Source organism: Oenanthe melanoleuca, chromosome 2, assembly GCF_029582105.1.
Source record: "Oenanthe melanoleuca isolate GR-GAL-2019-014 chromosome 2, OMel1.0, whole genome shotgun sequence".
NCBI classification, from domain to species: Eukaryota; Metazoa; Chordata; class Aves; order Passeriformes; family Muscicapidae; genus Oenanthe; species Oenanthe melanoleuca.
This window is the reverse complement of record NC_079335.1, coordinates 122347749-122375221: the sequence shown is the minus strand read 5'-3', so window position 1 is coordinate 122375221 and position 27473 is coordinate 122347749. Positions and strand designations below refer to the sequence as shown.

At 36.3% G+C, this 27473-nt stretch overlaps 1 protein-coding gene across 3 annotated transcripts in view; it reads left to right on the top strand.

Moving 5' to 3' along the window:
* Positions 1–27473, top strand: part of PHF14 (PHD finger protein 14) — a 157793-nt gene that overhangs the window by 108734 nt on the left and 21586 nt on the right. Inside the window, exons 18-19 of one of the 3 annotated variants that reach the window (XM_056482923.1) lie at positions 16994–17104; positions 18698–18780. The exons of 1 other annotated variant lie outside the window; for it this stretch is intronic. In XM_056482923.1, the coding sequence (XP_056338898.1) occupies positions 16994–17104; positions 18698–18769 (183 nt within the window). In that variant the 3' untranslated portion in view covers positions 18770–18780. The remainder of the gene's footprint in view (positions 1–16993; positions 17105–18697; positions 18781–27473) is intronic. One more of the 3 variants, XM_056482922.1, reaches the window with a different exon arrangement.

Sequence of the window (27473 nt, the reverse complement as noted above, 5' to 3'; positions counted from 1 at the left end):
AGTGTCTGATCTACTCCTGTGCTGTGCAGGTGACAACCTTGTTATGGTTTGTGGAATTTTATATTTTTCACTATGGCTTTCTCTAAACACAGGAAGCATTTCTTCACACATGGGGTTTCACACAAATGTGTTAAAAACTAAGCAATGAATCCAAAATCCTAATGTTAACCTTTCAAACTCTAGGAAATACCAAAGTGGAGGTGGCATGCAGTGCTTTAAGTGCTTTTTTGGCTATGTGTGGCTTTGCAGCCTTTAATCACTTCATGCTATGATATTTTAATTTTCTTGCCTAGGACCCCTGCCTTCTCTGATTTAGCTGTTGGGGGTCACTAAGATGGATTCATTTGGGTTGAGAATTAGGAGAAAGTCTGTCTTACTGAAGTGATGATTTCAGAAATGGGGAAAAGGGAAGTTTGACCTTTTGGAAGTAATTGAGTTGTTAACAACGAATTGAATTTTATCTTTGTCTCACCCTGTGAGCTAGGCAAAATTAGCATTTTCAAATGTTTAGGTTTTTTTTCTCGTCATTTGCTCTTACCCAACTTGGATGCCTTGGCCCAGCCTGTAAAAATGCTGAATTCTCTGAGCTGGAGTGGGAGATATTGTGAATGTATACACAAGAAAACCCTATTTGAATGTAACAGATGAAGTTGGCATGCAGCAGTAATATAATGCTTAATCATGCCTGAATATGTTTTACATGTGCTTATATTCAATACTATGCACTTTTACAGTTATATCTAAAATACATTTTTTAAAAATATGAAAAAAAAATCCATACAGGTCTTCTGAATTAATTCAAACTTGCTTCAGTTACATATTCTGACAAAGGATGGCCCTCATTTAGTCACCTTAAATCACAGAGATTGTTGCAACTTCTTTTGAGGACAGAACATAGAAGCAAATGCACTGCCATCATGGCACCCAGCATTGCAGCTGAGAAATGATAAAAGAATACTGCTAATAAATCTGCTTGCTGCTTCAAGCAGAACATAATATAATGGGAAAAAATGTTCAGTTTCTGTGCAACATTTTTCAGCCCGAACTTTGGAGTGTTTTAAGGTAGTTTACAGCAAAATTACATAGTGGAATTCACTAACTGCATTTGTCTTCTGCAGGTGTGAATATTATGATCTATATTATAATATGGTCATAAAGAATGATAGAGTGAAACATTTTTGTTTATTTTGTTTATTTATATATTTTGAAGTTTCTTGATGAGAGTTTAACTAGTGCATTGGTTTCTTGTGTGGCATAGAAAGAAAGAAAGAAAGATGTTTTTTAATATAGCAGCTGGATAATATTTGGTTGTTTTGAAATCACTGTTGTCTTCCTAGGTTTTTGAGGAGCAGTCAACCATTGTCACTGGAATGATTTCCTTAAAATTGAACAAGAGAAAATAAACCAAATCTGTAAGGCCATATGAAAATTTAACACACTTATGCCACTTATACCCTGTTTTAAGAACTTCAGTAATGCCAGACCTTGGCACAGAAATGAATTTCACTGCCAAGATGGTCAAAAAAAGGGTGAAATTTTAGTGTATGGCAATATCACTTGGCTGAAGTATTACCAAACGTGTTTTAATATTTGCTTTCCAGGTATCATATTTTTTAAAAATGAGTTGGCACAGCCTCTGTTATTTTCTGGCAAACAGGTATAATACATCTGTGTAATGAATAATTTATACCATAAAATGTTCCAAAAATTATCAGCCTTGAAATTAACTTAAGCTGGGGCTTGATTTATGAACAGGGGATAAGTTAGTTGGTAGTAAATCCCCAAATTAATCCAAAAAACTTAGATACACTTAGTTGGCAGAAGGTTCTTATAGTCTAGGTAGGAGGCTTAGGTTTTAATGAAAAAGAACAAAATGAAACAAAACAAAAAAGGATTAAACACTGTAAAATATTTGTGGAAAAGATGCTTACTTTTATTATTTTGATTCTTCTCCACATCAAAATCAATGTTATCAGTTCAACTATTTCATGGTGGTGACTGGCAGATCCTCATCATGGGTTTCTAGTGCTTGTATTTTTTGGGTGAAGCTTAACTGTATTTAAAAAAAAAAAAAAAGTACCGTAAAATGAATAATACAATCATTGTCTTTCACATGAAAAAACATTGTCTGAAAAAGTCTCTCTTTGAAAGATGATAGTGCAACTAGTACCAGCCAGATATTTAAAGAAATTGGAATATAGAGCTATTTTTTAAAATGTATTATTGTTGTTTCAAATACAAAACCGAATTTCTGATTCTGAAAGATAACACTGGGATAGATCAAAAATATATTGTAAAAATAAATTACCAATTAGAAGTGCAAAGTGAAATGCATAAATTTTTTTTTGCAGTAAGCTTTAGCAAAAAACAGCAGTTAAAATAAACCTGCTAAGAGTCTCTTTTACCAGTGGTATATTCTTAGAAAATTGAGATTTAAATATACACTGCAGTTTTAAATGAGGCTTTTTTGTTAAAAAAAAACAAAAACAAAACAACAAAAAACAACCAAACAAAAGAGCCACTTTAATGGCACTTGGTCCATATGTTTTTTTACCAAGTTTATTTTCTTCCCCCTATTTTTTTTTATGCAGAAGAAGGAGGAAATACCTTACTGCTTATCTTCATTTGCTCTTTTTCATAAACAATCCAACAATATAGAGTTTTTTCCAAAGCTGAAGCTTTGCACACTGTTCTTTGTCTCAGTGTGAGAGCAGTAGTTCTTCACAAGCTGCTCCATCCAGCTTGTGTCCCTCTCCACAGGGTGCAGTCCTTCAGGACCAGCCTGCTCCAGTGGGTTCAGAAGTCCTGCCAGCACACCTGCTCCATGGGGACACAAGTCCTGCCAGGAGCCTGCTCCAGCATGGGCTTCCCTCTGGGGATCTCAGCCTCCTCTGGGCATCCACCAGCTCCAGGGGCTCCTCCCTGGGCTGTGGGTGGATCTCTGCATCCCTGTGATCCTCCATGGGCTGTGGGTGGATCTCTGCATCCCTGTGTTCCTCCCTGGGCTGTGGGTGGATCTCTGCATCCCTGTGTTCCTCCATGGGCTGTGGCTGGATCTCTGCATCCCTGTGATCCTCCCTGGTCTGTGGCTGGATCTCTGCATCCCTGTGATCCTCCCTGGGCTGTGGGTGGATCTCTGCATCCCTGTGATCCTCCATAAGCTGATCTCTGCATCCCTGTGATCCTCCCTGGTCTGTGGCTGGATCTCTGCATCCCTGTGATCCTCCATGGGCTGTGGGTGGATCTCTGCATCCCTGTGATCCTCCATGGGCTGTGAGACACAGCTGCCCCACCAAGGGCTGCAGGGGAATCCAGCTCTGGCACCTGGAGCATCTCCTGCCCCTCGTTCTGCACTGACCTTGGTGTCTGCAGGGCTGTTCCTCTCACTCCTTTCTCCAGGTGCTGTTGTGCAGGTTTTTCCTGTTTCTTAAGTGCATTATCCTTGAGGCACCACCACTGGTGCTGATGGGCCCAGCCTTGACCAGCAGTGGGTCCCTCTTGGAGCCAGGTGACATTGGCTCCATCAGATGTAGGAAAAGCTTCTGGCAGCTTCTCACAGAAGCCACTTCTGCAGCCCCCCACCCTGCTGCCAAAACCTTGACACAAAACACAATACAAAAATGAAGCAAATTAATTTTTATGAGGCTTTGTATCACACAAATCAAATTATTACTGAAGTAGTCCTGCTTTTTATAAGTTGTCTTGATCATTCTGCTTCATTGTGATGAAAAATATGTTGCAGAAGTAAAAAGCTGTATGGCTGAAATTAGAAACAAGCTTGGTCATTAACTATCACTTTTGTTAAAATACATACCCATGTCCAATTGCCAGTGGAACATTTAAGGGGTACCTTATTAATATAATACTGGCAGCAAATCATAAACAGCATAGAGGTTGTGCATTTTTAATGCATGTAATCTAAACATACACAATCTAATATTTAATAGACTAAACCTCTAGTTTATGTATAATAAATATTACTTACTCTAAGGTGGTGGCTAAGGAAGCAAAATCTCTTCATGGGCAGCTGTTGGAAATGCTGCTGCTACTCTGTGCCTTCTTTAGGTTGTGCTTCTAACAAAATCTGCTTACAGTTATGGTTTATCTGGGTAATAGCTGTGCTACTGAATCGTGACTTACTCTTCCTAAGCCATGACAAAATGAAATTACAGCCTATGTTGCCTGCTGCTGTAGTACTGAGTGGCAAGAAATCTCTGCTGGGAGCTAGCTGCAATTGGGAAAAATCCAGAAATCAGCTAGTGTCATGATTGAAATATAGCCAGGGAATCTGGTGTAATGCTAACTCAGCATGAGAGAATTTTAAAAAAGGGGAAAAAAAGAGCTGTTTTTGAACTCTGAGCAGCACACCACAACAGGAAGATTTTATACACCCTCTTTGTACATATTCTCAAAGAAAGTGAGAAGGTTGAAAGAGGAGTAATGTGTAGGAAGGACAGAGGAATCAATGTTGCTTGCACCATACAGAACTGGAGGCTTTCTCTTTCTTGCTATTGAAAATTGATTTCTAGATATGTACAATATTGGGAAGCATTGTGACAGTGAATTTGCATATTGAAGATGCTCTATTGAAATGTAAAAGACATGAAAATACTGGTTTTAAAGCAAATTTTCTCTATTTTACATTCCTTTTCAAATGACATCACAAAAGGAAGACACATATGTATCACAGTTGCTACATGGTAGCTTGCAAAGCATCAGACCTTGCACATTCAGATCTTCTTTGTCAATCCAGTTCTCTTCCTACTTTCAGAGTTCATAAAATAAGGAGCTCTTTGGGTATTGATAATTAGGGATGTCATGCTGACAGTAGAGCCGTAAACAAATTGAGCAATAAATTGTAATTGACCATCACTACTCTCAATTAATAATCAGTTTGGAAATTTAGATTATTATTTGCTTAGTTAGTAGAATGTTGATTGTTGAATGTTGATTTTGGAAATGTCTGAAAAAAAAAGTATGGATGAAAAGCTTGTAACTGACTTGAACTTTTAAACCTTTTGAGTCTTGTTTAAATTCTTGGGTGAGATGAGATAGGCTTCCAGGAGGGCAGCATTAAAAAAACCCCACATTTCAATTGTGCATAATCTTGTTTGATTTGAATATTCATTAAGAATTAGGCAATCAATAGAAAATTACAAGGTGTGTGCTTTGCAGTGACATAAACAAGGACTTCTGATGTGCAAAGGTGTGTGTGGAGGCTGGTGGCATCCTGTTGCAAAGTGTTGTTCTGTTGCTACCAGATTTCTGAGATAAATTTCTTAACCTAGAAATATATTTCTTGTCTTATGTTTTACATAGAACCAGAAGGTATGTAATTAAAGAAGAATTATATATTTTAATTCCTCATTAGTCCAAATTTCTTACCTTGCAAATTATTTTAGCACATCACCTGTAATCATACTCTGTATGACAAAAGAAAAATTAGATATTTAATTATTAGTCTAAGATTTGAAGACATTATCATAGTTACCCAATTAAGTGCTCATGTTTACTCTCAAGGTTGATTTTATTTTCGAGTCTTTAGAAGAAATGTAGCCATATATGTCTCTTTAAGTAATGTGTCACTCATCAGTATAAATTGCTAATGCTGCCTGGGCAAAGTCTAATCATATTGAACCAGGAGAGAGCAAGGTGGGGGTGAAGAAACCAAAAAAGTGCCATTCTGTGAAGTGCTAGGCAAGTAATGAGTTTTAGTACAGGCAAGATGTACTTTTCGTCATCATGTTAGATAGTGAACGTGAGGTTCAGCCGCCGTTCTCAAGCAGAAATTCTCTTAGTGCCAGCCACATTTAATCACATTTTGCAGAAGACAGCTGGGCATTGCCATTTTGTGCTGTGTCAGCCACTTTCTCTGCAAAGGAGTGTCTCATCACTTGGATTTCAGCATTCTGTAGCAGAAAAGTTCCATCCTCTTAAAATTGGCTCAGCAGATAGCTTGTGTGGGAATATAACTGCAAGAGCATTACAATCAGTTCTACCAAGAAAATGCACAACTATTACATGGAATTTTAAGAAGGCTTTTGAAAGGATTTTCACAAAACCTTTAAACTGTATAGTGCATTGTTAAATTCTAGTAGCAATTAAGTTTATCATAGATTTTTTAGTAAATGGGGCTTTGGTAACCGTTGAAATTTATTATTTGGTTCAGTGGTTTGGAACATCTTTGTGCGTGTTTGAAAAGTCTTAAGTGTACTTCAGCTGTGACAAACATTACCAAAAGATTTTATATGTGGAAAACCTTGGAATCTGTAGATATCAAGATATTTTTCTAGCTACTAATCTCATGAAGACTGAAGGGCAGCTGGTATCCTTTCAGATGTGATATAAATACCTGAAGAAAAGTGTCAAAAAGGAAATAAAATAGCAAGATAACTCAATATTTATAGAAGGTGCCCACAAGTGTACCTCGAGTGAGTTAATCACATCACATATTTATTTTTGGAAATAGAAGGGTGTCTGCAGATTGATACAGTCATTGACATAGTGAATATTAAATCTGTAACCAGTCCCATGCAATGAATAAGGATACATATGAGGTACTAATATTTACAAGCATATTTTGTATCACATGAATATGCATTTGCTGTACCATGCTCTCCTACTGCGTAATATCTCCACTGTTTGTTTAAGTTAAATGTATTGCACAAGACAGGGTTTCAGGCACTGAATGAGCTATTGATCTGTTTTCTGGCTTTTTAATGTTTTCTGGATATAACATAGATAGAGAGTGAAAAGTTCCTTTATATAAAAATGGTAAAATAGTCAGAAGACAATAGATACACTGGCTAATAGACAGTTGATCATTTTACCCACTGACTTATCCCTCCATGCAAAACAACCTGCTTCAGCTAAAGAACAGTGAAATGGCTTAGACATTCCCTTGGGAATATTACTTTGGACCCTCTTAAGAAGAGGAAGAGGGATGTGAACTGAGATCTTACCTATGATATGGAATGTGTTTGCGAGTTAATTCAGGACAGAAGTCAAACCAGTGTCTGAAATAAGGCATGAAGTATGTCTCTCTTATGTTGTTGTTGTTGTTGTGGGTGTTTTGATTTTGCTTTTCTTTTTCTTTTAATTTGGAAAAAATTAAAATGGAAAAAGGTAGGGGCAGTTCTTAAACCGCAGAGTGCTTCCAGTGAATCTCAGGAGGAGGAAAGGGGACTGTTGATGATCTAGGATAACACTGCTGAAGTCTGAATAAAGCTGGTATTTCAAATACCCTGTTATTTTTGGAAAATCCTATTACTGGCTTAACTGAATCTTCATTCTGGTATGCTGATTTTGATGAATTTTATGAGTTTTTTCAGTGTACATTTACCTTAGCATTTTGGTTAAGGTAGGCAACGCATTTTTGAGAAAAATCACCCAATTGCCACCGTAGCTCTGCTTTGGTTCATATTATGGAGTGGCTTTAGGTGTGTGCAAAGTGAATTTCTGTCAAGGGGCACTAAAGCCTAGGATGTATTCTGACTGCTAATGGGCATGATAACTAGGTGTATGTTTGAAATACGTATTCTGTATCTGGCTGGTCCTCAACACCAACTGCTTTGTTCTGCTCCTGTCACACCACAGTTTCCTGGAATGGAGTGACTTTCATTAACTGTATCGAAGGTATGTTTGTGTTTCAGTTTCATCTACTGAAGGAGTTGTTTTATTCCCGTTTTGATGCGATAACATGTGGAAATCTTGTATTAGTAGTCTCAAGATCAAAAGTCTAAAAATTAATACACAGCTCTATATTGCTAGAGTATCAGATTTTATCATTTGCCCTTTTGTATAAGCACTGTCTGCTTTTAACTGAAAGCATCTGATCTACAGTGTTAAGGAATCATATTTAAGAGTAAGAGACTTGCTGTATGTTTTCTAGTACAGATGAGAATAATAAAAAAGAATTTTGTCTAGTAAAAGTAATCTCAAGAAGGAAAACACCACAGGGAAAATATAAATATGCTTCTGGGAATGAGGCAGTAAAGTTGGCATTTTTTGTGAATTTAGCCTCATCATTCCATGTATCATTTGCAGGGTTCTTAATTAGGGAAGAACGAGGAATTTCCAGGCCTTTATGAAGATGTTTTAAAGCTGCAGCAGTAGTTGTAACCTTTCAGTTCCTATGAGCTCAGCAAAAGATAGCTGATTAATGTCACATCTTAAACTGTGTCAACTGGGCTGTTCATTCCCTTTTTTAGTAAACATCCTGTTGTCAATGCAGCTTAGTGTGCCAGCATAAAATATCCTAGTATTTTATCTGGCTACTTTAATTAACAAGAGTATGTATCTCTGTTTACTAGTGTAAAGTTAAATGTAAATCTTCTTTAATTATTCTAGTGACTAGCATGAATGAATAAATCAAGGGCACCCACAAAATAGTGTTCCTGACATTTGTTTGAAGCTTCTTAAAGGGTGCAAAAGATACTTTTTTTCTCATTTGGCACATTCAGATATTAGAAAGATCTTGGCATATGTAGGAAACATTTTTATAGAAATCTACTGTTAACTCATTCTTTAAAAAAATGTTTTAATAGCTTTGAATTAATGTTTTGCTTTTCTGCTTTATCAGTTGAAAGTAAATGATAGTGGTTTTTAAGAAGAGAGAGGGATAGGAAGAACAGGAGCTAGAAAAGCATGATGGCAAAAATGATGGGGCTGCAGAAAGTGCCCTTGGCATAAAAGGGGGGCTGTAAGCACACACACATTTATAAGAATGAGAAAATTCCACTTGGAAAGTACACAGAAACCCTTACAGGGCAGAATAGGGTGAATTAAGAAATAGGATTGCAGCAAAGTGGAAAGGAAGATTTGGAGGACACACTGAGAGCTTTCCCCCAGAGAAGGGTAGAGTGCCTATAGAAAACCTCTGAAAAAAACAGGTGGGTTGCATGTAAAGTTAATTTAGAGAGCTATAAAACTTATGTAATAAACTTAGACTGCGTAAATGGATGATGTACTGAGCAATCCCTTTATTTTCTATTCATTTATATTTTATTCCCTTTCTCTTTCTATTTCATCTTGTTACTGGAAGAAAATTCTGGAAGTGGGGAGAGATGAAAACAAGTCTTGATTTAAAAAGTAGCCTTTGACAATTTTGTGATTCTTTTGGTGATCACACATTTAATATAACCCTGTTTTGCATTATGTTGAGAAAATCTGGACTTCAAGGAGTTGAAAAGCTAGAATCAGTGCTGAAGAAGATGTAAGGAGCTAAATAAATATTACTTAAAGGACTTCTCAAAGATGAAAAAAAAAACCCACAACCCTATGAATGTGCTGACCCTGTCTTGAGAATTAAGTTGGATGGTACAATTTAAAGCTTTGTTCCAACATCTGACAGACACACTCTGCATGCTGATGCATAATATCTGAAGATTTTGTGCTTGAAAGAAAGCTTTTTCTGAGCTACATTCTATTTTTGTTAGAATAAAGCAGCTGCTTTTTGGAGCAGAGATCTTCTCAAGTGTTCAATCTTCTCATTCAAGTTAAGAAATAACCAAATACTGTGAGCAAATTTTGTGTGTGCTTTCTTTCAAGCTGCTGAAGTGGACTAAAGGAAAGTATTTTGACTATAAATAGTGCAAATGTGCAGCTTGACCCTAAGAAATGAAAGTAAGTTTGCTGTTGTACCTTAGTCCCAAGTTGTCATAGCCTCAGTAATCTAAAAGCACAGAAAGTTTGGAGCATTTTAAACATGGCTTGAAAAGAAATTCAATTGGATAAAACTTTCTTCTAGAGAGACTATATGAATGGATGCTATGGTCTGCCTCTGATCACTTCTGAAGGCATTAAAGGAGACAACTGTGACCCAAATAAAGCTTTACTAATGGAGCTATTGTAGCTGTGGCACTGCCCTCCAGGAGTGGTACCAGATGACTTTGTACATCTGTTGTTCAGAAAGTCTTGTTTTAAATGTTAGTGCAAGGTGCCTGTGTAATTTTGTAAATGTTGAAGTCAGTAATTGCAATACTATCTAACACACATACAGGTAATAGACCTGTAGTGTGTGAACTGCACATCACCTGTGTGAGAGACAAAAGCAGCAAAATCAGAGTCCACCCTTACAGTGGCTCTAGGTGCTTGTGCTGTGCTTGAGAATTTGTTTTGCAGCTCCTGAGGTTTGGATTTTGGATTTTTTTAGTTGGTAGAAAAAAAGATTGGAGAGATCAGAGCTGTACCAAACAGGCACAGGGAAAATGAAGTATCCTAATCCAACAGTAATAAATTATGTGTATCCTGTCATAAAAAGCTTTTTTGAACTAAATCAAATCACTTCTATAAACTCTGTAAAGTATAAAATGAGGACAAAAATAACTTTTTAGGCTGTAGTATCTGCGTATAACCTAATTCACAATACAAAAAAATTAGCTGAACAATACATAGGAAGAAAGCAGTGTGGACCAAAAAAAGTGAAAAAGTACTGAATTACTCTTACTTGCACTGATAATAGCACAGAACAGCAATCTTGCCAGTATATTAATATTCTGCAAAAGATACTAGTATGAAATCTGTTGCTCTGGTGCACCAGATAATTACCAGATTATGCAAGAGGTAGGACATTTAACACACACACACACATACAAAGATAGATATTGGGTTTTTCCCTTTAGAGATTCTAAAAATTCCTGGTGATGCTATACATGTTCATGCAGAAATTTTTGCCAATAGTTTAAGCCATACTATATCTGTGATCGGTGGTTTTAATCCAGGACAGTAACAGAGAAATTGTATTTCTTATTTTATATATACAGGATGAATTTAGTGTTTTGAGTGGCTATAATTAGAAGTTTAATTCCTTTTTTTTTTTCTTTTTTTTTTTGTATTCTAATGTAGTTTTATTAATTGCAGCATTTTAAGAGATGATTTTTAATACAGTTCAAAGAATTCTGGGATTGGAAAAGGCAGCTATTGAAAGGGTAGCTGAAAGAATAACTTTTGAATGTTGGGAAATAGTGAATGGTGAGAAAGTAAAAGGGAAATACAATAATCCAGGAGACTTTGATTGAGAAGGTGGAGAATTCAGTCCCAGGAGAGGTGGGATTAGCACACTGAGTAATGGAAATGTAGAAAATATGTGAGCTAGAAGGGAGAAGCTAATTCAGGTTCCAGAGGTCAGTGAATGATAATACCTTCAAACAGTGAAATGTTCTTCTCTTTTCTGTTTCTATTTACATATGATAAAGTTAGAAGAATAGATACAAAAAACATTTTGAGTGCTCTTTCTAGCTTTAAATGTATGTAAATAATTTTTGTTTTCTGTTTGAAGAAGGCATCCAGAGAAAACAGATGACCCTGTTTCCTTTCATAGTTTAATCAAACACTTCTAGTAAAATGGTAACAATAGTAGCATGCTGATTTTAAAGCAGCAGTTAAGGTGGGAATTCACCTTGTGAACTTGGAAAGCTGGGTAGATTTCAAAGATGCAAGTATACTTTGTCAGTACTGTAGTTTATTGGAAGATAAAGGGATAATAAATTGGAACAGGTGGGTATTTATTGAAAATTTGTGCCTTTATTAATTCCTTCATATTGTACAAGGTGTTTGAAGAAAAAAAGCAAAACTAGTGCGAGGCTAAAGAATGTAATTTTATTTCTATATTTGGAAAGCGGAGAATTATAAAAGGATTTTGTTTTGTTTCTGTTTCTCAAAGAAGGTAGAGGTTTTAGAGATAGTTAAGGTTTATTACTTGAACTGAAGTGGTTTTAGCATAGCTGAAAAAGAGACCTTGTTGTATTAACAGTGTATAAACATAGAAGTCATTTTCTCCTTCTCCAGAGAGGGAAAAAATAGCCAAGGACATCACAACAGTGTTGCCTCTGTGACTGGCAGCATAGGAGGTTGGCACATGAGTGTTAGAGGTTGCATTTGTAATTTCCTGTCTTTGGAGAGGGCAGAAGAAGAGATTGTCAGATGTTGAATAAAAGCAGCATGAAGAGAATGACAAAGGCATAATAAAAGACAAAGGGAAATTTTACAACTGTGGAACATGACTTTAAAGTTTAAAGCCCATATTCTTGCTTCATTAACTAACACTGGGTAAAGTCTGAGGAAAGGCAAGGTGATTGATCTTGCATGAGAGTAGGTTGAGATAGACTGTACATTTCTCCCTGGGGATTTACTTTGGCCACCTGTGAACTGTGGAAGTACCTTGTCTGCAGCAGATTTTTCCAAAATTCTGGCTAAGATGTTGTGAATACTTTTAAAGTATGGCCCTGGGGTGTAGGAATAAGAACAGTAGGAGTGGTTGCTCAGCTGCTGGAGGGATGTTCTGTGGTCTGTGTGTCTGACCCAGGAAAGCTTTTTCTGTGCACACTGGAAATGACACTCTGAAGCTACGAGCACTTTAGCACTTCAATAAAAATGTGCTAATTTCATTCCACAGTGCTTCAAGTGTAAGAAGCTGTCTTCATGTTTCAGAAAGGCCTTTTTTTCCCCCTCACTTCCGTAAATCTAAAGGGGGACAAATATTTCTACTTTGTTACTGTTAGAAGTCTTTGTTAGTAACTTTGGCATCCAATTCATTACTGCAGTCATGTTTTCACAGCCTGGTGTGTGAGATAAACCCTTTGCAAATGAAGACAGCATCCATTTTCTTTCTACCTCAGGCCACACAGAATTGATTGGGGTAATAAAATGACAGTACAATGTAATATACTGACGGCTCTTTAATTTGAAAACTAGTTCCAGGCTGATTCAAAACTTGTTTAAAGCTAATTTATGACTCGTGTGTTTCTCAACTGGACCAAGGTAAAGGATGATATATGAAAAATGATGCAGAGTTAGCGTAATGTATTCAAACCTGTCAGCTTGAAATTATTTATAAAGGATTTGTTTCAATCCTTTTTTAGTTTTGTTTTAAAGAAGCAATAGCAGAAAAAGTAGTGGCTGTTAGGCTAGTGTGAACACTGTGTCACTGTGTATAACATTGTTTTTTCATCATCATGTTTCAAATAGAAATTCTTTTGCTTTTAGGAAGGTATTTTATGCATAATTAAAAAATATAAAAATATGCATTTGCTTTAAAATAAGAAGTAATGTTGGGTTTCTATTTTGTTAAGTCAGTATCTGTGCTGACAGTAACGTGGATTGGTAAATACAGCATTTTGCTACTGTGATGTTCACTGTGTGCTTTGCCTGTATATGTATGTACAGACTACCCATGTCTGTATATACATATCTGTATCCTGTTTACATATACCATGCATAACTGTATATGTGTCTCAGTCTTGAATTAAAGGTCTGGTTTTTGAAAAGCAAAATGTGAGAATAGTGAAATTCTTAAATTAAGCCACAACATCAGCATAACGTAAAACATAAACATCTCCCTTTGAAATCTATCACTTTCATGTGGCTTAGAAATGAAATCCACATCTGTTCTGTATGCACTATTGATTTTCCAGCATACTGTGTCAGTCTTTCTTCTGCACAGAAAAGGACAAAACTAAAATGTGTGCTCCTGTAGGGTAGATGCAAAAAGCAAATACACCAATTGTAGTGAAGGGAAGAAGAGAACTGAATACTGCAAAAATTAGTAAGCTGTTTCCATCCCAGGACTAGAATATCTGATTTGTTATGTATTTATGTCAACATATAATTAAAATACGATTTTTTTGCAGAAAAGAGATTGATCAAGCCTATACAGTTGTGTTATCTTAAACTACATGAACATTTAGGTCACAGGAAAAGAGCCATAGTTAAAAGCAGGGATATCTTTCTTGCATAAACATAGCAGAATGTCTGCACATTTCATGTTTCCTCTTCAAGCTTTTCTAAGTCCAAGAAGGTTCATGTACTGAGGAGCTTTGATCAAAATCTGCATTTTTCAGGGAAAAAAATTGTCACTGAGCATTTGGAATTTCTTTGTTTATAATGCACTTATATTTTCACAAAGTATTCCTACATTTTAAGGAAGCTGGAAGTACCATTTAGTGGCTTTACCCCATCATTTTATTAATTAATATAACTAAATACTGTGATTTATTATAAAGCTATGTGTTGGTCTGTCCGACTTGAAAATGGAGATTTGTGGTTTTTTTCTATGTAGTTTAGAAAATGTAATAAGTAGTTACTGAAGTGGGAAGGGCTTAAGCACCAGAAAAGACATGTTCCAAAATAGTTTCTGTGTTAATTATATGTCCATAAGTCACTATGTCCATCACTGCTACAGCTGAGGCTGATAGATCAGGGATAATGCTATTGTAATTGTTTTCATCATGCAGGACCTTGAAAAAATAATAAAGTGACTTTAGGACAATAAATTTAATTATTTTTGAAGTACCTTTTTCCTTTTAACACCTCTTTGGTAAAAAAGTTATTCAGGTTAGTGGTACAGTTTTTTGGCCTTTCCTTTAAAAGTGCAAATGATGCTAATACTTTTTCAGACTGTTTAACTTGCCAGAGTGCAAGTAAAAGTACCAGGATTACTAACCAGAACTCGCTTGGCTACAAACTCATGACACACCTGGGAGCAGCCCCAGTAAAAGTTCTCATTTGGACCTTGCAGCATTTTTATTGTGGTATGGTCCATGAAAGGATCTCATTCCACTTACCAAATGTGTCTGTTTCTGAAAGCTGTATTTCACATGTTGCCTAACTAGTTCAGAACAACATAGCTTGTCTGTGTTGCATATTTAGATCACAGGGTAGTCTGGATTGGAAGGGACACACAAGGATCATCAAGTGCAGCTCTTGTAAGAATGGCCCATACTGGGACCAAACCCAGGACCTTGGTGCTATTAGTACCACGGCCTGACCAACTAACAATGTGAAAAGAGATAATAAAACCAGTGCAATTGGAAAAGGAGGCATATTTGCTTGGATTGGTCTCTGAATAATAAAGTAAATTAGATTTCCATCCATCTCTCTAAAAATAGAAGGATTAAATTAGCCAGCTGGTTCTTGGAGAAGGATGGCCAAGCTGCTGGAAAAGAAGCTGCTCAAGATTTGATAGAAAAAAGAATCCATGGACCTGTTGAGACAAAGGAATGTAACATGAATGTAAGCTTACCAAATTGCAGTTGCTCAGATAATTTTTGAAAAACACTGTTTATTACTTTAAAAAACCAAGTAACTGAAAATGGTTGCCACCATTATCTGGCCACAGGTAATAACAGCATAACAAAAGCTTGTTCAGGCACAAAATACAAGCAGAATTCAAGGAGAGAAATCACTGAACCAATGGATTCAGACAAGTATGCAATTTTCTTCCAGCTGATGTGTTTGTTTCTTTTATTCTTGTAAGAAGCACAGAAGAGCTTCTGGAAACATATTGAGCTGATAAATTGCATGGCATTGATTTAACTTTCTCAAGGAGAAAACAGTACTGTTCTATATTCAGAGTTAGCTCATGGATAATTGGGTCACGAAGAAATATTCTCATCATCGTAGTTCACTGGGACCAAACTGAGGTGGCCTTTGAGAGAGAGGATGTTTGTCTGTGCAAGTCCTGGGAAACCAGCGAGCTGTCAGGATGAGCATGGTGCAAAGTTCCTTTTGATGGCATGTATAGCATGGGGAAAATCAGACTTTTTTTTTTATCAGAATGCTAGAGATGTTTATCCTTGCAGCTCACTCTGTTTGGCTGATACTCTTCCAAGAGATCTCATTTTTTTCACTTATTCCACACATCTAGCATTATGCCCATGAAAGAGTTCAATGCAATGGCAGTTGGACTTCACTATTAACATTTCAATTGATAATATTCTTTAGTCTTCACTAAAAGCTATTTTTTTCTTAAAGCTTTTTTCCTAAAACGTCTTCCTCATACCATGAGGAACATGAATTTTAAAGGGGCATGTCACAAAATGGTCCAGTGTATCTTTTTACTTAGTCACAGAAAGGTGATGCAATGAGAAAGGTGTAAAAAAGCTTTATTAGAAATACTTAAGCTCAGAAGGTATTTTTTGCACTTTACAGTCTCTGGGAGCTCCCTCCATGTGTTAATTCTTTTACAGTATCTGGTCACCAGATGTGATTCTCTGTGTGACTCAGTAATGGTTGTTAGACCAGTGCTCACTTTTTCTGTTTCCATGCAATGGGCTAAACTGCAATTGCTGAATATTATCATTATGAAATTTTAATTTACTTTTTACAGCTTGTTGTATTTGAAAACATAATAATGAGCTCTTCAGCTTGCAGTTTCCAAAAGTATAATCTTGATTTCCCTGCAATTAGTGAATGTAGAAAGAAAGTGGTATATCAAAAGCACATACTCTGCTTGCTAAGCGATGACATCTGAAATACCTTCTGTAATGAGCATTGTGAAAAGCATGATAGAGATTGTCTAATGGAGATTGACTAATGGGTTTCTTCTCTGCATTAAAATGTCTCAATCTCTGCTCATATCAAAACTGCTGTGTGAAGCAGTGAAGGTATTAAAGTGGTTTTTATTTTGAATGATTTAGTCATGTTGCATGGCAAAATCAAGGCAATTTGGAAAACAGAGAATAAATTAAGAATTTTTATTTATTTTACTTTAATGTTAAATTTACTAGAAGATAGCAAACTTTACTAACTTCTTTAACTTTATCAGGTTGTGTGCTACACTGGTTTACAGTGACTGGTAAAATACATTTGTTGGGGGTTTTTCTAGCATGGCTGCAGCTGTTTTGCAGAAGCATCCATCTGCCATAAGTGGACAAAATGTAATATTCCCTTCCTTGCAGTTCAGGAGCAGGGGTAGGTATGGGCAAAAAGCCATCCTTATTCAGAACTTTGCAATTCTGAAATGCTGTAACTACTTAGTAAGTCTTAAAATCCTCTAATGAAGAAATTATTATTATTTCAAGAGAAAATACATGACAGATGGTTTTGACTTGGGCAAAAGAAGTTGCCCAGAGTAAAAACAGCAGAGTTTCCGATCTCAAGTATTTTTTTTATTTCTCTCTCTGTGCTTAAAGCACAGAGCCTCTGAAAAGTCTCATTTTCCTGGCGTGGCACATCAACACGCTGCTGAGGGGTCTGTTTTGTCTGTTGCCCCCAGGACTCCGAGCCGTCAAATGAGGTGGTCTCAGAGGCCCCAGGTAACGTGGTACCCTCTACCTCAAGAAGTAGCTCTGAAGAGCTGATTTCGGCACAGAAACGTCCAGAAGAGGTAGGACATTCTGTGTCTGTTTTTTTTTTTCCAAGACTAACTGTTGTGGAATACACATTTGCCTCTGTTTTTCATGCCTAGTGTTGTACTACTAATAACAGAGACCTTTTAAAATGAGAGCTCAGCCTTATGCTCGCATATAAACAGCATGCAAGACCAAGCTAAAACTCAGGACTATTAATGATATCTACAAGTATATTCCATAATACATGCTGCTTTAAAAATACTGTTTCTTATTGTCAGTAATTAGGAATTTTTTTTTTTAATTGTTCCTATCTTTCTCACCGTGATAATAACAGAGCCCTGTTAGATTCTGGCTAAATCAACCTTATCACACTGACAAGTCAGAAATAGAATCTATACATAGATAGATACAAACTTTTATCATCATCACAAATTTCAAATATGTCTAACTTTTGGCTTTTGTGAAGGAAAGACTCTTCCTGATATTGGGCCTTTCTTTGTTCTCTTGGTTTCAAAAGAGAGATATAGTGTGGTCGTAAGTTCATACTTCCTTTTGTTGTAAGCAAAGGTGCTTGTAAGGTTGTTCTAGGGGGTAGCCAATGACTTAGGGTGTTTTCTGTCCCTGCTGTGCATCTCTGTCATAGTACACTGTAGCTGGAGGAGAGGTTGTCTGTAGAATTTAGACTCATAACTTCATTTCATGGTGGCAATCATCTTCCCAGAGAAACGTTATCCTTAAATTAACCTTTCCTCTGAGACATAAGTCCTTCCTTTGTAATAGCCTTAACACTTAATCTTGGCTTATTCAAACAGTTTAGTTGGTATTATTACTATTAAAAATGCATCAAGTACCAGGTAATATAAAGGCTGGCCTTTGTTGCTGTTTTTTCTGAGATTTCTTTTGACTATAATTTTCACAGCAAAGGAGAGTATGAAGTCCTAATCATAGGAAATACAATGCCATTTATTAGTTTAGAGCAGCCTTTAGATAAATATCTTCATTTCTCTGATAGTCTTGTCACTTGTCTGAAGAAGAGGGAGGGTCCAGAGTATAAAGCCAGGAGAATTCTTAAGAGCATCTCCTGGATTAAGACCAAGTAGATTCACTTATTTTGGGATATCACTACATATTCCAAGGTAGAAAGTCAGATTATCACATCTAAAGTCGTGAGGATTGAGTAGTACAAGCTTTTAGTAACCCTTTTTATGTATTCTTGAGTACCAAAGGGACTTCTGGTCTGTGGAAGGACATAGGATCTGCCTCTTAATTCTCAGCTTTGTCAATTAACCTCATTCCAGTGGAGAAATTAAAATAGAGAGCACGGATTATATTTAAAATAAAAAGTGCGGAAAAGTGCTGCAGAAAAAACATAGTTAGTTAGTAAAAAGTGAATAAGAGGAAGATGGGTGTACAGCTGTAGGGGAAAGGAAACTTCAGAGAATCAGAAGGTGGAAATACACCTTTCAAATTTTACAAGGAGTTCAGTAATAGTTCGTGTTGAAGCTGCTATACTGAATGTGGGGTCATGTGGTTTATAGGGGAATGAGTCTCTCTCCAATCATATTTACTGAAGTTTGTACAAAAGACAGAGAGGTGAGTTAGAAAGAGTTTTGTGGTTGGATTTGCAGGGAACCTTGAGAGGGGAACACCAGTATGCTGAATTTCCTAATTCAGAACCCACCATGAAACGACCCATCTAAGTTACTCATGGGTAAGTCAGAATGATAAGCAAACATTTGTGAATTACATTCTAAAAAGCAGGTCCAAAAAGTGTTTGCAGAGCTTGACTTCAACTAATGCCTTTTTTATTTTTGTTTGAAATCTTCTGGTACATCTTTCAATATCTGCTTAATGAGTTAATATTTGGAATTGACTACTGACTGGTGCATTATTTGTGTAATTTATGTCTCCTCTGAATTCAAACCATCAGTATTGGTGAGAGTTGTTAAAGAAAAGCTCAAAAGCAGCTGTGGAAAAGAGAAATATGAGGAAAGAGTAAAGAAGGCAAGGTGGCTAACAGCAAAGGGTTTCAGGAAGGTGGAGAAAGTTTTGAGAAGTTTGTAGAAAGTGGTGTTTAGAGTCTTGGAGCTGCAAATGTGAGGACACACAAATTCTAGTAGGAGAAAGTATGGAAAATACCACAAGGTGCCACATTAATTTGAATAAAGCACTTTTTTTTCCTGCTTAGAATTTGTTTTCCTCTTAGATAGGAAAGTCTGAATCTAACACTTGGTTACTTGTGTCATCAGTAGGATGGTATTTGTGGGATGTAATTTGATCTCTCACTCAGATGAGGTTTGGTTTTGCTTGTCTAGTCATTCCTCATAACAGAAATGATAGTCAAATATTGAGTTCTCCCCAGTAGGAATGCAGAATGGCACCCACTCCTCTTACTCTTGCCCTTCTTCCCAGTCACTTTTGATGCTGTAAGGTTAGATTTACCTCTCTTGGATCAGGGCAGTGTCCAGCTATGGGACATAGGACAAAAGCCACTGCAGAAATAATTAGCATGTTGAGTGTTTAGATCTAGACAACTGTGATTTTTCTGTGTGTGTCTTCATCAGAATATTTCACATGCAGAAACCTTTTGTGTTATAAAGTAACTGAACTGACTTTAAAGTTAGAAAGATACTTTATTGTCTCTTTCCAAAAGCTGTGCAAGCTTCTGTAAAATTTAAGTTGTATAGATTTGAGTGCTTGAATAATTTTAATTAGTGTCCATCCTAAAATAAAAATGTGATTGATAACTTAATATTGTATATATTTATTGAGTTTTTTTTAAGAATTGGAATTGACATTGAAAGAATTCAGTGCATTTAGAAGAGGGGGATAGATGTGTGTCATCCTAATTTCAGTGTAGTTTCATTAGATGTTCCAAGCAGTTCATATAGTTTTAGCAGTTTTCCTCCAAAATAATGCTTAAGATGGGATTTTTGTTCCCACAAGCCTTTCATAATTCAGAACTACATCACTGTTACTTTAGTGTGCCCTTTATCTCTGATACTACACGTTCCTTACCATGAATGGATGAAAGGAAATTCTCTGGATGTTGTGATTATTTAAGATGCAGAGCTTTTAAAATGTTTTAAATGTACACTTGCTTGAATAGCAGTGCAATTGTTCAATAAAGTTGAAAGGCTGGTGTATCAGCTTTCATGATCCTTATTCTGTTTTCTGTGGTTAGCTTCACTTGGCATCTGGCAGTTGCAGCATATTTAGTACATATGTTTAAGTAGGTTTCTGATGGATATACAGAGATGCTGAAGAAACTGAAGATTTTTTGCTGAAGTAGTTTTACTTTGCCTTTTTTATGTGTCTAAAGAGCAAGATGGGTGGGCTTGGTCTTGGCACCATTTCTCATCAGCAGCACTTGGAGAAATGGAGAATGGTGGTGTCAGTGATTTGTTATCTAAGTAAGAAAATACTAGTTTTGACAGTTCCCTTAAATATGAGTCTCATAAGAGGCATATTCTCGTATTTAATTAGAAGTAAAATAGAAGTACATGAGTTATGTGTATTAATTTCCTTTGCCAATCCTGTGGCAAATTAATTAATCATGTTTTAATCGTGTAAGCCTAGAGGCTAACAGAGCTGATCTTTCTGAGTGTCAGCATTGCCAGAACAGTACAGATACAAAGGAAAAGCTGTCCTGTCCTTTCTCTTGGATAGAAGAATGAATTCAACAACCAACGGATCCCTACTTTCCTCTACAAAAAAAGAGCACATACAAAGCATGGAGCACTTTAGGGTAAAATATAAGTAATATGTTCATAGCATATGAACATGAATAGCTTATGTATCTGTGGTGCTTTTTGGGTGCTGTATTCAAACTATAAAAGGTTGGCAAATCATTGTGGTTCTTAGCTAAAGGATTCAGATAGCTACCCACTAACCTGTTTCTGAACTATTAAACATTCAGTCCTTGCAGTTTATCTGGATAGAATACAGACATTTTTCCATAAGTAATGTACAGCTAAGGTATAGTGATTTGTTTGATAGAGGAAGATGTGTCACACACTTTAGTTGTCAATATGGTGCAAGGGTCCTAAAAGAATCATAGAGCTCAGTTTTAATTGCATTGTTTCCTATAGAAGTGTAGAAAATGTTGCTTGATTTCTGTTAATATGGTTGGTGGCTAATACTGTCTTTTGTTTCTTGGTTTATCCTCCTTCCTTGATCTTGGGATAAAACCTTTCCCAACAAGTCCTTTTGGCATTTCAAGTTAGTACAAAAGGATTTTTTTTAATCTAAAACTATAAGTTTCATCATCAGTGTGTCAAGTCCATCCTTAGGGTATTTTATTACACTGAGGTTTTTACTTTTTAAACAAAGCATGATGTAACATGTTCTGAAATGATTGAATTGAAGGTAATTCCATTGGAAAGTTTGTAATAATGCTCATGTGCTAATTTTTTCCATCTGCTATTATTAGACTATTAAATAGCTGAATTTCCATCACTAACATAATTCATTTCAGAAAATATTCATCATGAAGAATAAGCACTGTTCAGAAGCAGAGAGATGATTTGCACTCTTAGAGAACACAAGAATATATTAGATAAAATATGTTTGTTTATCTATCTGTATGTATAAATGCACAGCTCTTATGCTTACACTTGTGAAAAGCCTGTGCATTCTTTTCTAAATTTCATGGGCCTAACAATATATTCCCTCTATTCTGTGTAGGAGCTGGCTTGAATGCATTTAATAAAAAATTTGTGTCAGACAGTTGTTGCTATAAATGCATTCTTTCTGACCCATTGTTAATTAAAAAAAAAGTGACCAACATAGGGTGAGTTGAACTCATATTTGGTCTTGACTAATTTTTTTTGTTTAACTTCAGAGGAACTTCCCCACTCAGAAAAATAATTGTAAATGTCCGTGCTGTATGGACCTAACAGTCTGTTTTCTGATGAAAAATCATAAGTGATAACTAACTAGTTATTATGTATCATAGGTAAATAATTCCCCTTTATATCAGTAGTGATACTGGAATGTGATTTTGGAACAGAGGTTAATAAGTACTCTGAACCTGCTGCTATACTGAGATCTGCAAACAGACAAAACACCACAAAAAAGCACCACAAACACTAAATGGAATACTTTAAGAAAAAGAAGAAAACATATTGGATCATCTATGTCATCCATAACCTGGTAGACATAGATCCCTCCTGTGTATTTCTTAGTACTTTTTTCTGGTTTTAAAGCTTCTGAGCAGTGGTGGTTTTCATGCTTCTGGGTCTTTTCCTTTAAATCCTTTACAGTGAACATTCTCTAAGGTGTTTATTACATAATGTTTATTGCACTCCTCCACTTTGTTTTCTCTGAGTGACAGCAGATTACAGACATAGAATTGAAAAACATTTTGTATGTTTTCTGGACCTAAGTCAATTCTTTGTAGAAAAGACTGATATTTGGTTCCTTGTGGAAGTACTTATGGGTGATTTGGCCCATAATCCAACTCTTCTTGTCAGAGTGTGTCTTCCAGTCATCAGACTCATTTATCAAAACAAGGGAGTTGAGTCACCTTTTCAGATCATTTGGCTCAAGAGATTTGTTTGATTTTACTTTCATGCTTCTACAACTAATTATTATTATTACTGTAGTTCCCATTAATATAAAAACAAAAGTGGTAAGCCATATGCCTAAAGAGCCTTAGAGTCTAACTGTGTTAAAAGTGGATTAATAATGAACTGAGAAAAGGAACATAATACCTTTGACTACTGAAGTGGTTCCTCTGTAAAATAAACTGGGAAATACAGTTAAGCATGTAAATGCTCTGGAGTTAGGAATTCATATTTTCCCTCTAATCTCTTCACATGACTGTTTTATGTAATCTTCTTAATAACTAAATATAAAGGTCGCAAGATGGCTGGAAAATGCTGTCATGCAGTTCTGCTTTTGAAGTCAAGATTTATTTATGTATATTTAAGCTGTAAATGGCCTTATGAAATGAGGGTTCCTCTTAGAAGAACATTATTAATTTAAAAAATGAATTAGATCTGTTCAAAATTTCCACAAATCCAAGACATTTTTCTTTATTTAACCTTTTCACAGTCTCTGCCCTTCTTTAAAGTACATTCAGTCCTATATCATCTGTTACTCAGGAAGGTATTTAATACATGACTGGGCATCATTTGCATTATACAAGAAGATTAACTTTACAAGCTCTGCTATTAATCTGAGTAGCTCTACATATTGACCTATGAAAGAACATAATTAAGTTAGCTTAATTAAGTTAGTTAATTGTTACACTCTGATGAACTTACTATTGAGAGGAAATTAAAGGCAAATAGAAAATGGCATTCACTGGTTTGAAATCATATTTTAAAGGGTTTCACAAAGATACTTTATATATAGATGATGAAAATATCTATTGTGTATTAAGCAAAGCAGACACAATTAAAATCCCTGCAGTTTTCTGCTTTATTGCCTGACATTCATCTATATCTCCAAAAGAAATTTTAAAAGCATGCTCAAAATTTAAAAAATAACAGTTGTGAGGTTTTTTTACTCCAGTAGCCAAAAAATTGAATTCAGAAATCTTGTCTACACATGGACTACAGAGAAAAGCACACCATCAAAGTTCATTAAATTATAATCTGATACCAAAGTCTCCTTTGGGGTTGAGGAAAGGATTGAAAGACCCCCTCAGGGCTGGAAGCAATACCCCATCGTGTGTACATTCTCACACATCAGTTTAAGAATGTCTTTCTCATGCAGTGCTGGAGGGGAAAGGAGAGACACTCCTGGAGTTTCCTCTGTCAGCTGCTTTTCTGTTGTCAGGAGTGCCTGCAAGTTCACTGCAGGAAAGCATTCAGGGTTTCAGCACAGATCCTGTGCATGGATAGACCCTCCACATGACTCCAACATCTGGGATGCATTCATCAGTCTTGATAAGCCCTGATAAGTACCCTGGAGATCATCAATTCCGAGTAGCTGCAATTAATAAACAGTAAGAAAAAATGGCCAAACATGCAAAAATGTGCTACAGTGAATGCTGCCAAATGAGCAGTTTATTAATCTGTGAGATTCATTACTATTACAGTGGCTTTAGGTTGAAATTAATTTCTGTGAACAATTACTAGTTCTCTATTCCTTCTTTTTTGTTTTTTTGTTTGCCACATCTATACATTTCCTGGGTGGCATTCTCAAAGATATTAGGATTTCTGCTTTCTTTCTGTTGTAAAATTTCATATTTTAACTCAATTGAAAATAGTATTTTCCCTGAGGTATTATTCTTTGGCATTTCCAGATCACATGAAAGGGTCATTGATCTGTGGATATATTCTCTAGAAAAATAGCAGCATTGAAAGAGGGAAGGCAGTGACATTTAGGATCACTTGTGTACAAATTTGTATTCATATTCTCAAGACAGATAAGTTTGAATTGCATTCCTAGAAAGAGAAAAAAAAAAATCTTTCCTTAAATAATGCTTGATTCTTTTTTATTAAAAAAAATCTGAAACAATTTTTAAAATTTTTAGGAAAGGAAGAAGCAATTAAATTATAGCTACTGTATATTTTATGAGACATGTTGTTTTTCTTTTAACAGCTACAAAAAAAAATTAATTTTTGTAAATTCAGTTTGAAATGAGTATGTTGTTATATTTGTCCCCTTAAAAATGTTATCAAACATTTAACAACTTGTATTCTAAGAGGAAAGAACAGCTTTGTTTTCAGCTCAATGACATGCTTCAAATCATAATTTATTTTTTGTTATAGAGGAATGGAATGGAAAATTGATTGGAAAATTAGAATTAATCTATCTTTAAGTTGGAAAATAGCAAGAAGTTCAAGTTTAGGGCAATTTCCCACCTTCTGAGGATTTTGATGGTTGTACTGATGTCAGTGAGCTTCAATGTACCTGTGTGCACTATCTGGTCAGCTTTGACTGTTGCTTTAAGATACCCATGATGTGGCATGGTGCAATGTAAGCCACTTTTCCTGTGTGGCCTGTGTGATACACAATGGAAGCTCTTTCCTGGAGGAAAGTAAGTGTAGCTTCTTTCTTCAGTGTATTATGGGCACATTCTTATTGTTCTATTTTTTGTTTCTTTCCTGAGGGATTTGTTGTCTTCTCTCTTACCTGTAATATTTAAGTGAAAAATTAGACTAATGCAATCTTTGGTCATTGCATGCAGTGTAAATATTGGGGCTCACACTGCACTACATGAACAAAGCAGTGACCTTTTTGTAGATGATGCATGACATCAGAAATTTCCTATTTTAATATGATAGGTTGCAAATATCATCAGAACACTTTTAAGTTATTGCAGGCTAGATTTGAGATAATGAAGCTTAAACAGAGTCACAGATTCCAATGTCATCCTTAAGGTAGTGAAGATAAGCAGAGGTCAGTCAGTAGTCATTAATAACATAGGTTATATAGATTTTTCCTACCCAGTTGCTTCAGGCTTATCTCTAAACTGCAGTGCAATCCCAATAATGTCCCAGTGCTGCTTTGCCAAACTATTGTTATTTTACATTTCTCTCACTGTTAAGCAGAATATTTAGACACTGAAGGGTTCATAATGCCTAAATATTTCAGCGCAGTAGGATCAGTGATTTGTTATTTGTTAGAGTACATCTTTTTGCTATTAGTGTGTAATTTTTTGATAGTCATATATACATTTACCTACCTAAATTAAGAGTATTTTAAAACTAAGTTGATATTAACTTCAAGCATGTATTTTCTAAAGTCTATCAAGTAGGTTAACACACATTAATAGCTGTCATTGACCTGCTAAATCCTTCTTAAGTGAACAGTTTTTCTATAATTAATTTTTAATTTTGAAGTATGGCCACGTAGCTATCATAGTCTCCCAAAATCTCTATATGAACTGGAATACCCAGAACTACATTTTCTGTTCTGTGCTGTAGTTGTGGTCTTTGTTTTTCTTAGAAACTGAATGTGTTTCTGAAAATATAGTTAAATTCAGGGAAGCTTAGACTGTGATGAAGAGCGGTATCTTTGGAAAGCTGGATTTCTGTTATCCAGTCCTTGAGTATTTTAGTCTGGTAAGGCTCTTGTTTAAATGGCTGGAATCATCATAGGGAAATAAGATGCTGTCAATTAAGATTACTTCTGTGTCCTCTCATAATGACTGTTTTGTATTATTCTGTAGCTCTGCATATGCACAGTAAAGATGGAGATATATCTACTGCATGACTTAGCTGGTTAAAGCTATTTGCCTAAAGCTCCATAGATTCTGCCAGTGTTTACCAAGGAAGATACTTGCAGAGGACTTCTCAGGGCAGCTGGAAGAGGCTTTAACCTAGGGGGATGGCTGAGATGGATGGTCTGGAGATGCTCTGCAGTTGAGTGGCCACCAGACCAAACCCACACTGCTGCTGAAAGAGCAGTCTGTGTTCACACACTGCCTGCTGCTCTTGTTGGACCAGCAGATGAGTGAGCTGGGTCAGTGGGCTACTCTGGCAGACCAAGGAGGGGGATCCATGGGGGTGAAGGACCTGCATAGCTGTAGACCATGATCTCCCTCTTCAGTGTCAGCATGCAGTTCAGTGATCCAGGGCTGACACTGAGAATGTGTTGTCATTTTTGTGCTTTGGAAGAATAAATTAAAATAATCTTCAAAATACTCACTAGTGTTTCTGGATTTACTGTATTAGCCAGTTCTTCTCTACTTATCCATTCAAAAGGAGCACTTTTTTTCCATTTTACAGCTGTATTCTCAGTTAACCCCTCAAGAGTAAGCTTGTCATATTTGGGTTGTTCAGGAGATTGACTAGAATTAAGAGCTAATGTTGTAACTAATGAAAGTCCTCCTTGTTTCTGCAAATTAGGATCAATTTTTGCCTGTAAGGTGATTAATTGCACAAAATTTAGACTACTATTTGGTATCAAGAACCACAAGGACTGGAATTCACACAAAGTGATGGGGTGCTTGCTTATATCCATCCATGTAAAGTTTTTGTGATAGTTATCAGGAGAAATCTTTTCAGACTATTAGAGGACAGAGGGATATCCACGTTTTGCTTGTTGGAAAGCTACCAGTGTTGGTTTGGATTCATCAAGGTACAGGGAGCCATGTGTCCTGCTCTTGGTCACAGCAACCCAATGCTGGGTGCAGAGAGGCTGCAAAACTGCCCACTGAAAAAGTCTCAGGGTCTGGTGACAGCACATGGACATGAGCCACCAGAGTGCCCAGGTGGCCAGGAAGGCCAGTGCCATCCTGGATTGTAGCAGGGTTACTGTGGCCAGCAGGACCAGCAGAGTGACTGTCCTGCTGTACTTGACACTGGTGAGGCCACACCTCGAATCCTGTGTCCAGTTTTGGGCGTTTCACCCCAAGAAAGACACTGAGGTGTTGGAGTGTGTCCAGAGGAGGCAACAGAATTGGGAAGGATCTGGAGCACAAGTCTTGGGAGGAGCAGCAGAGGA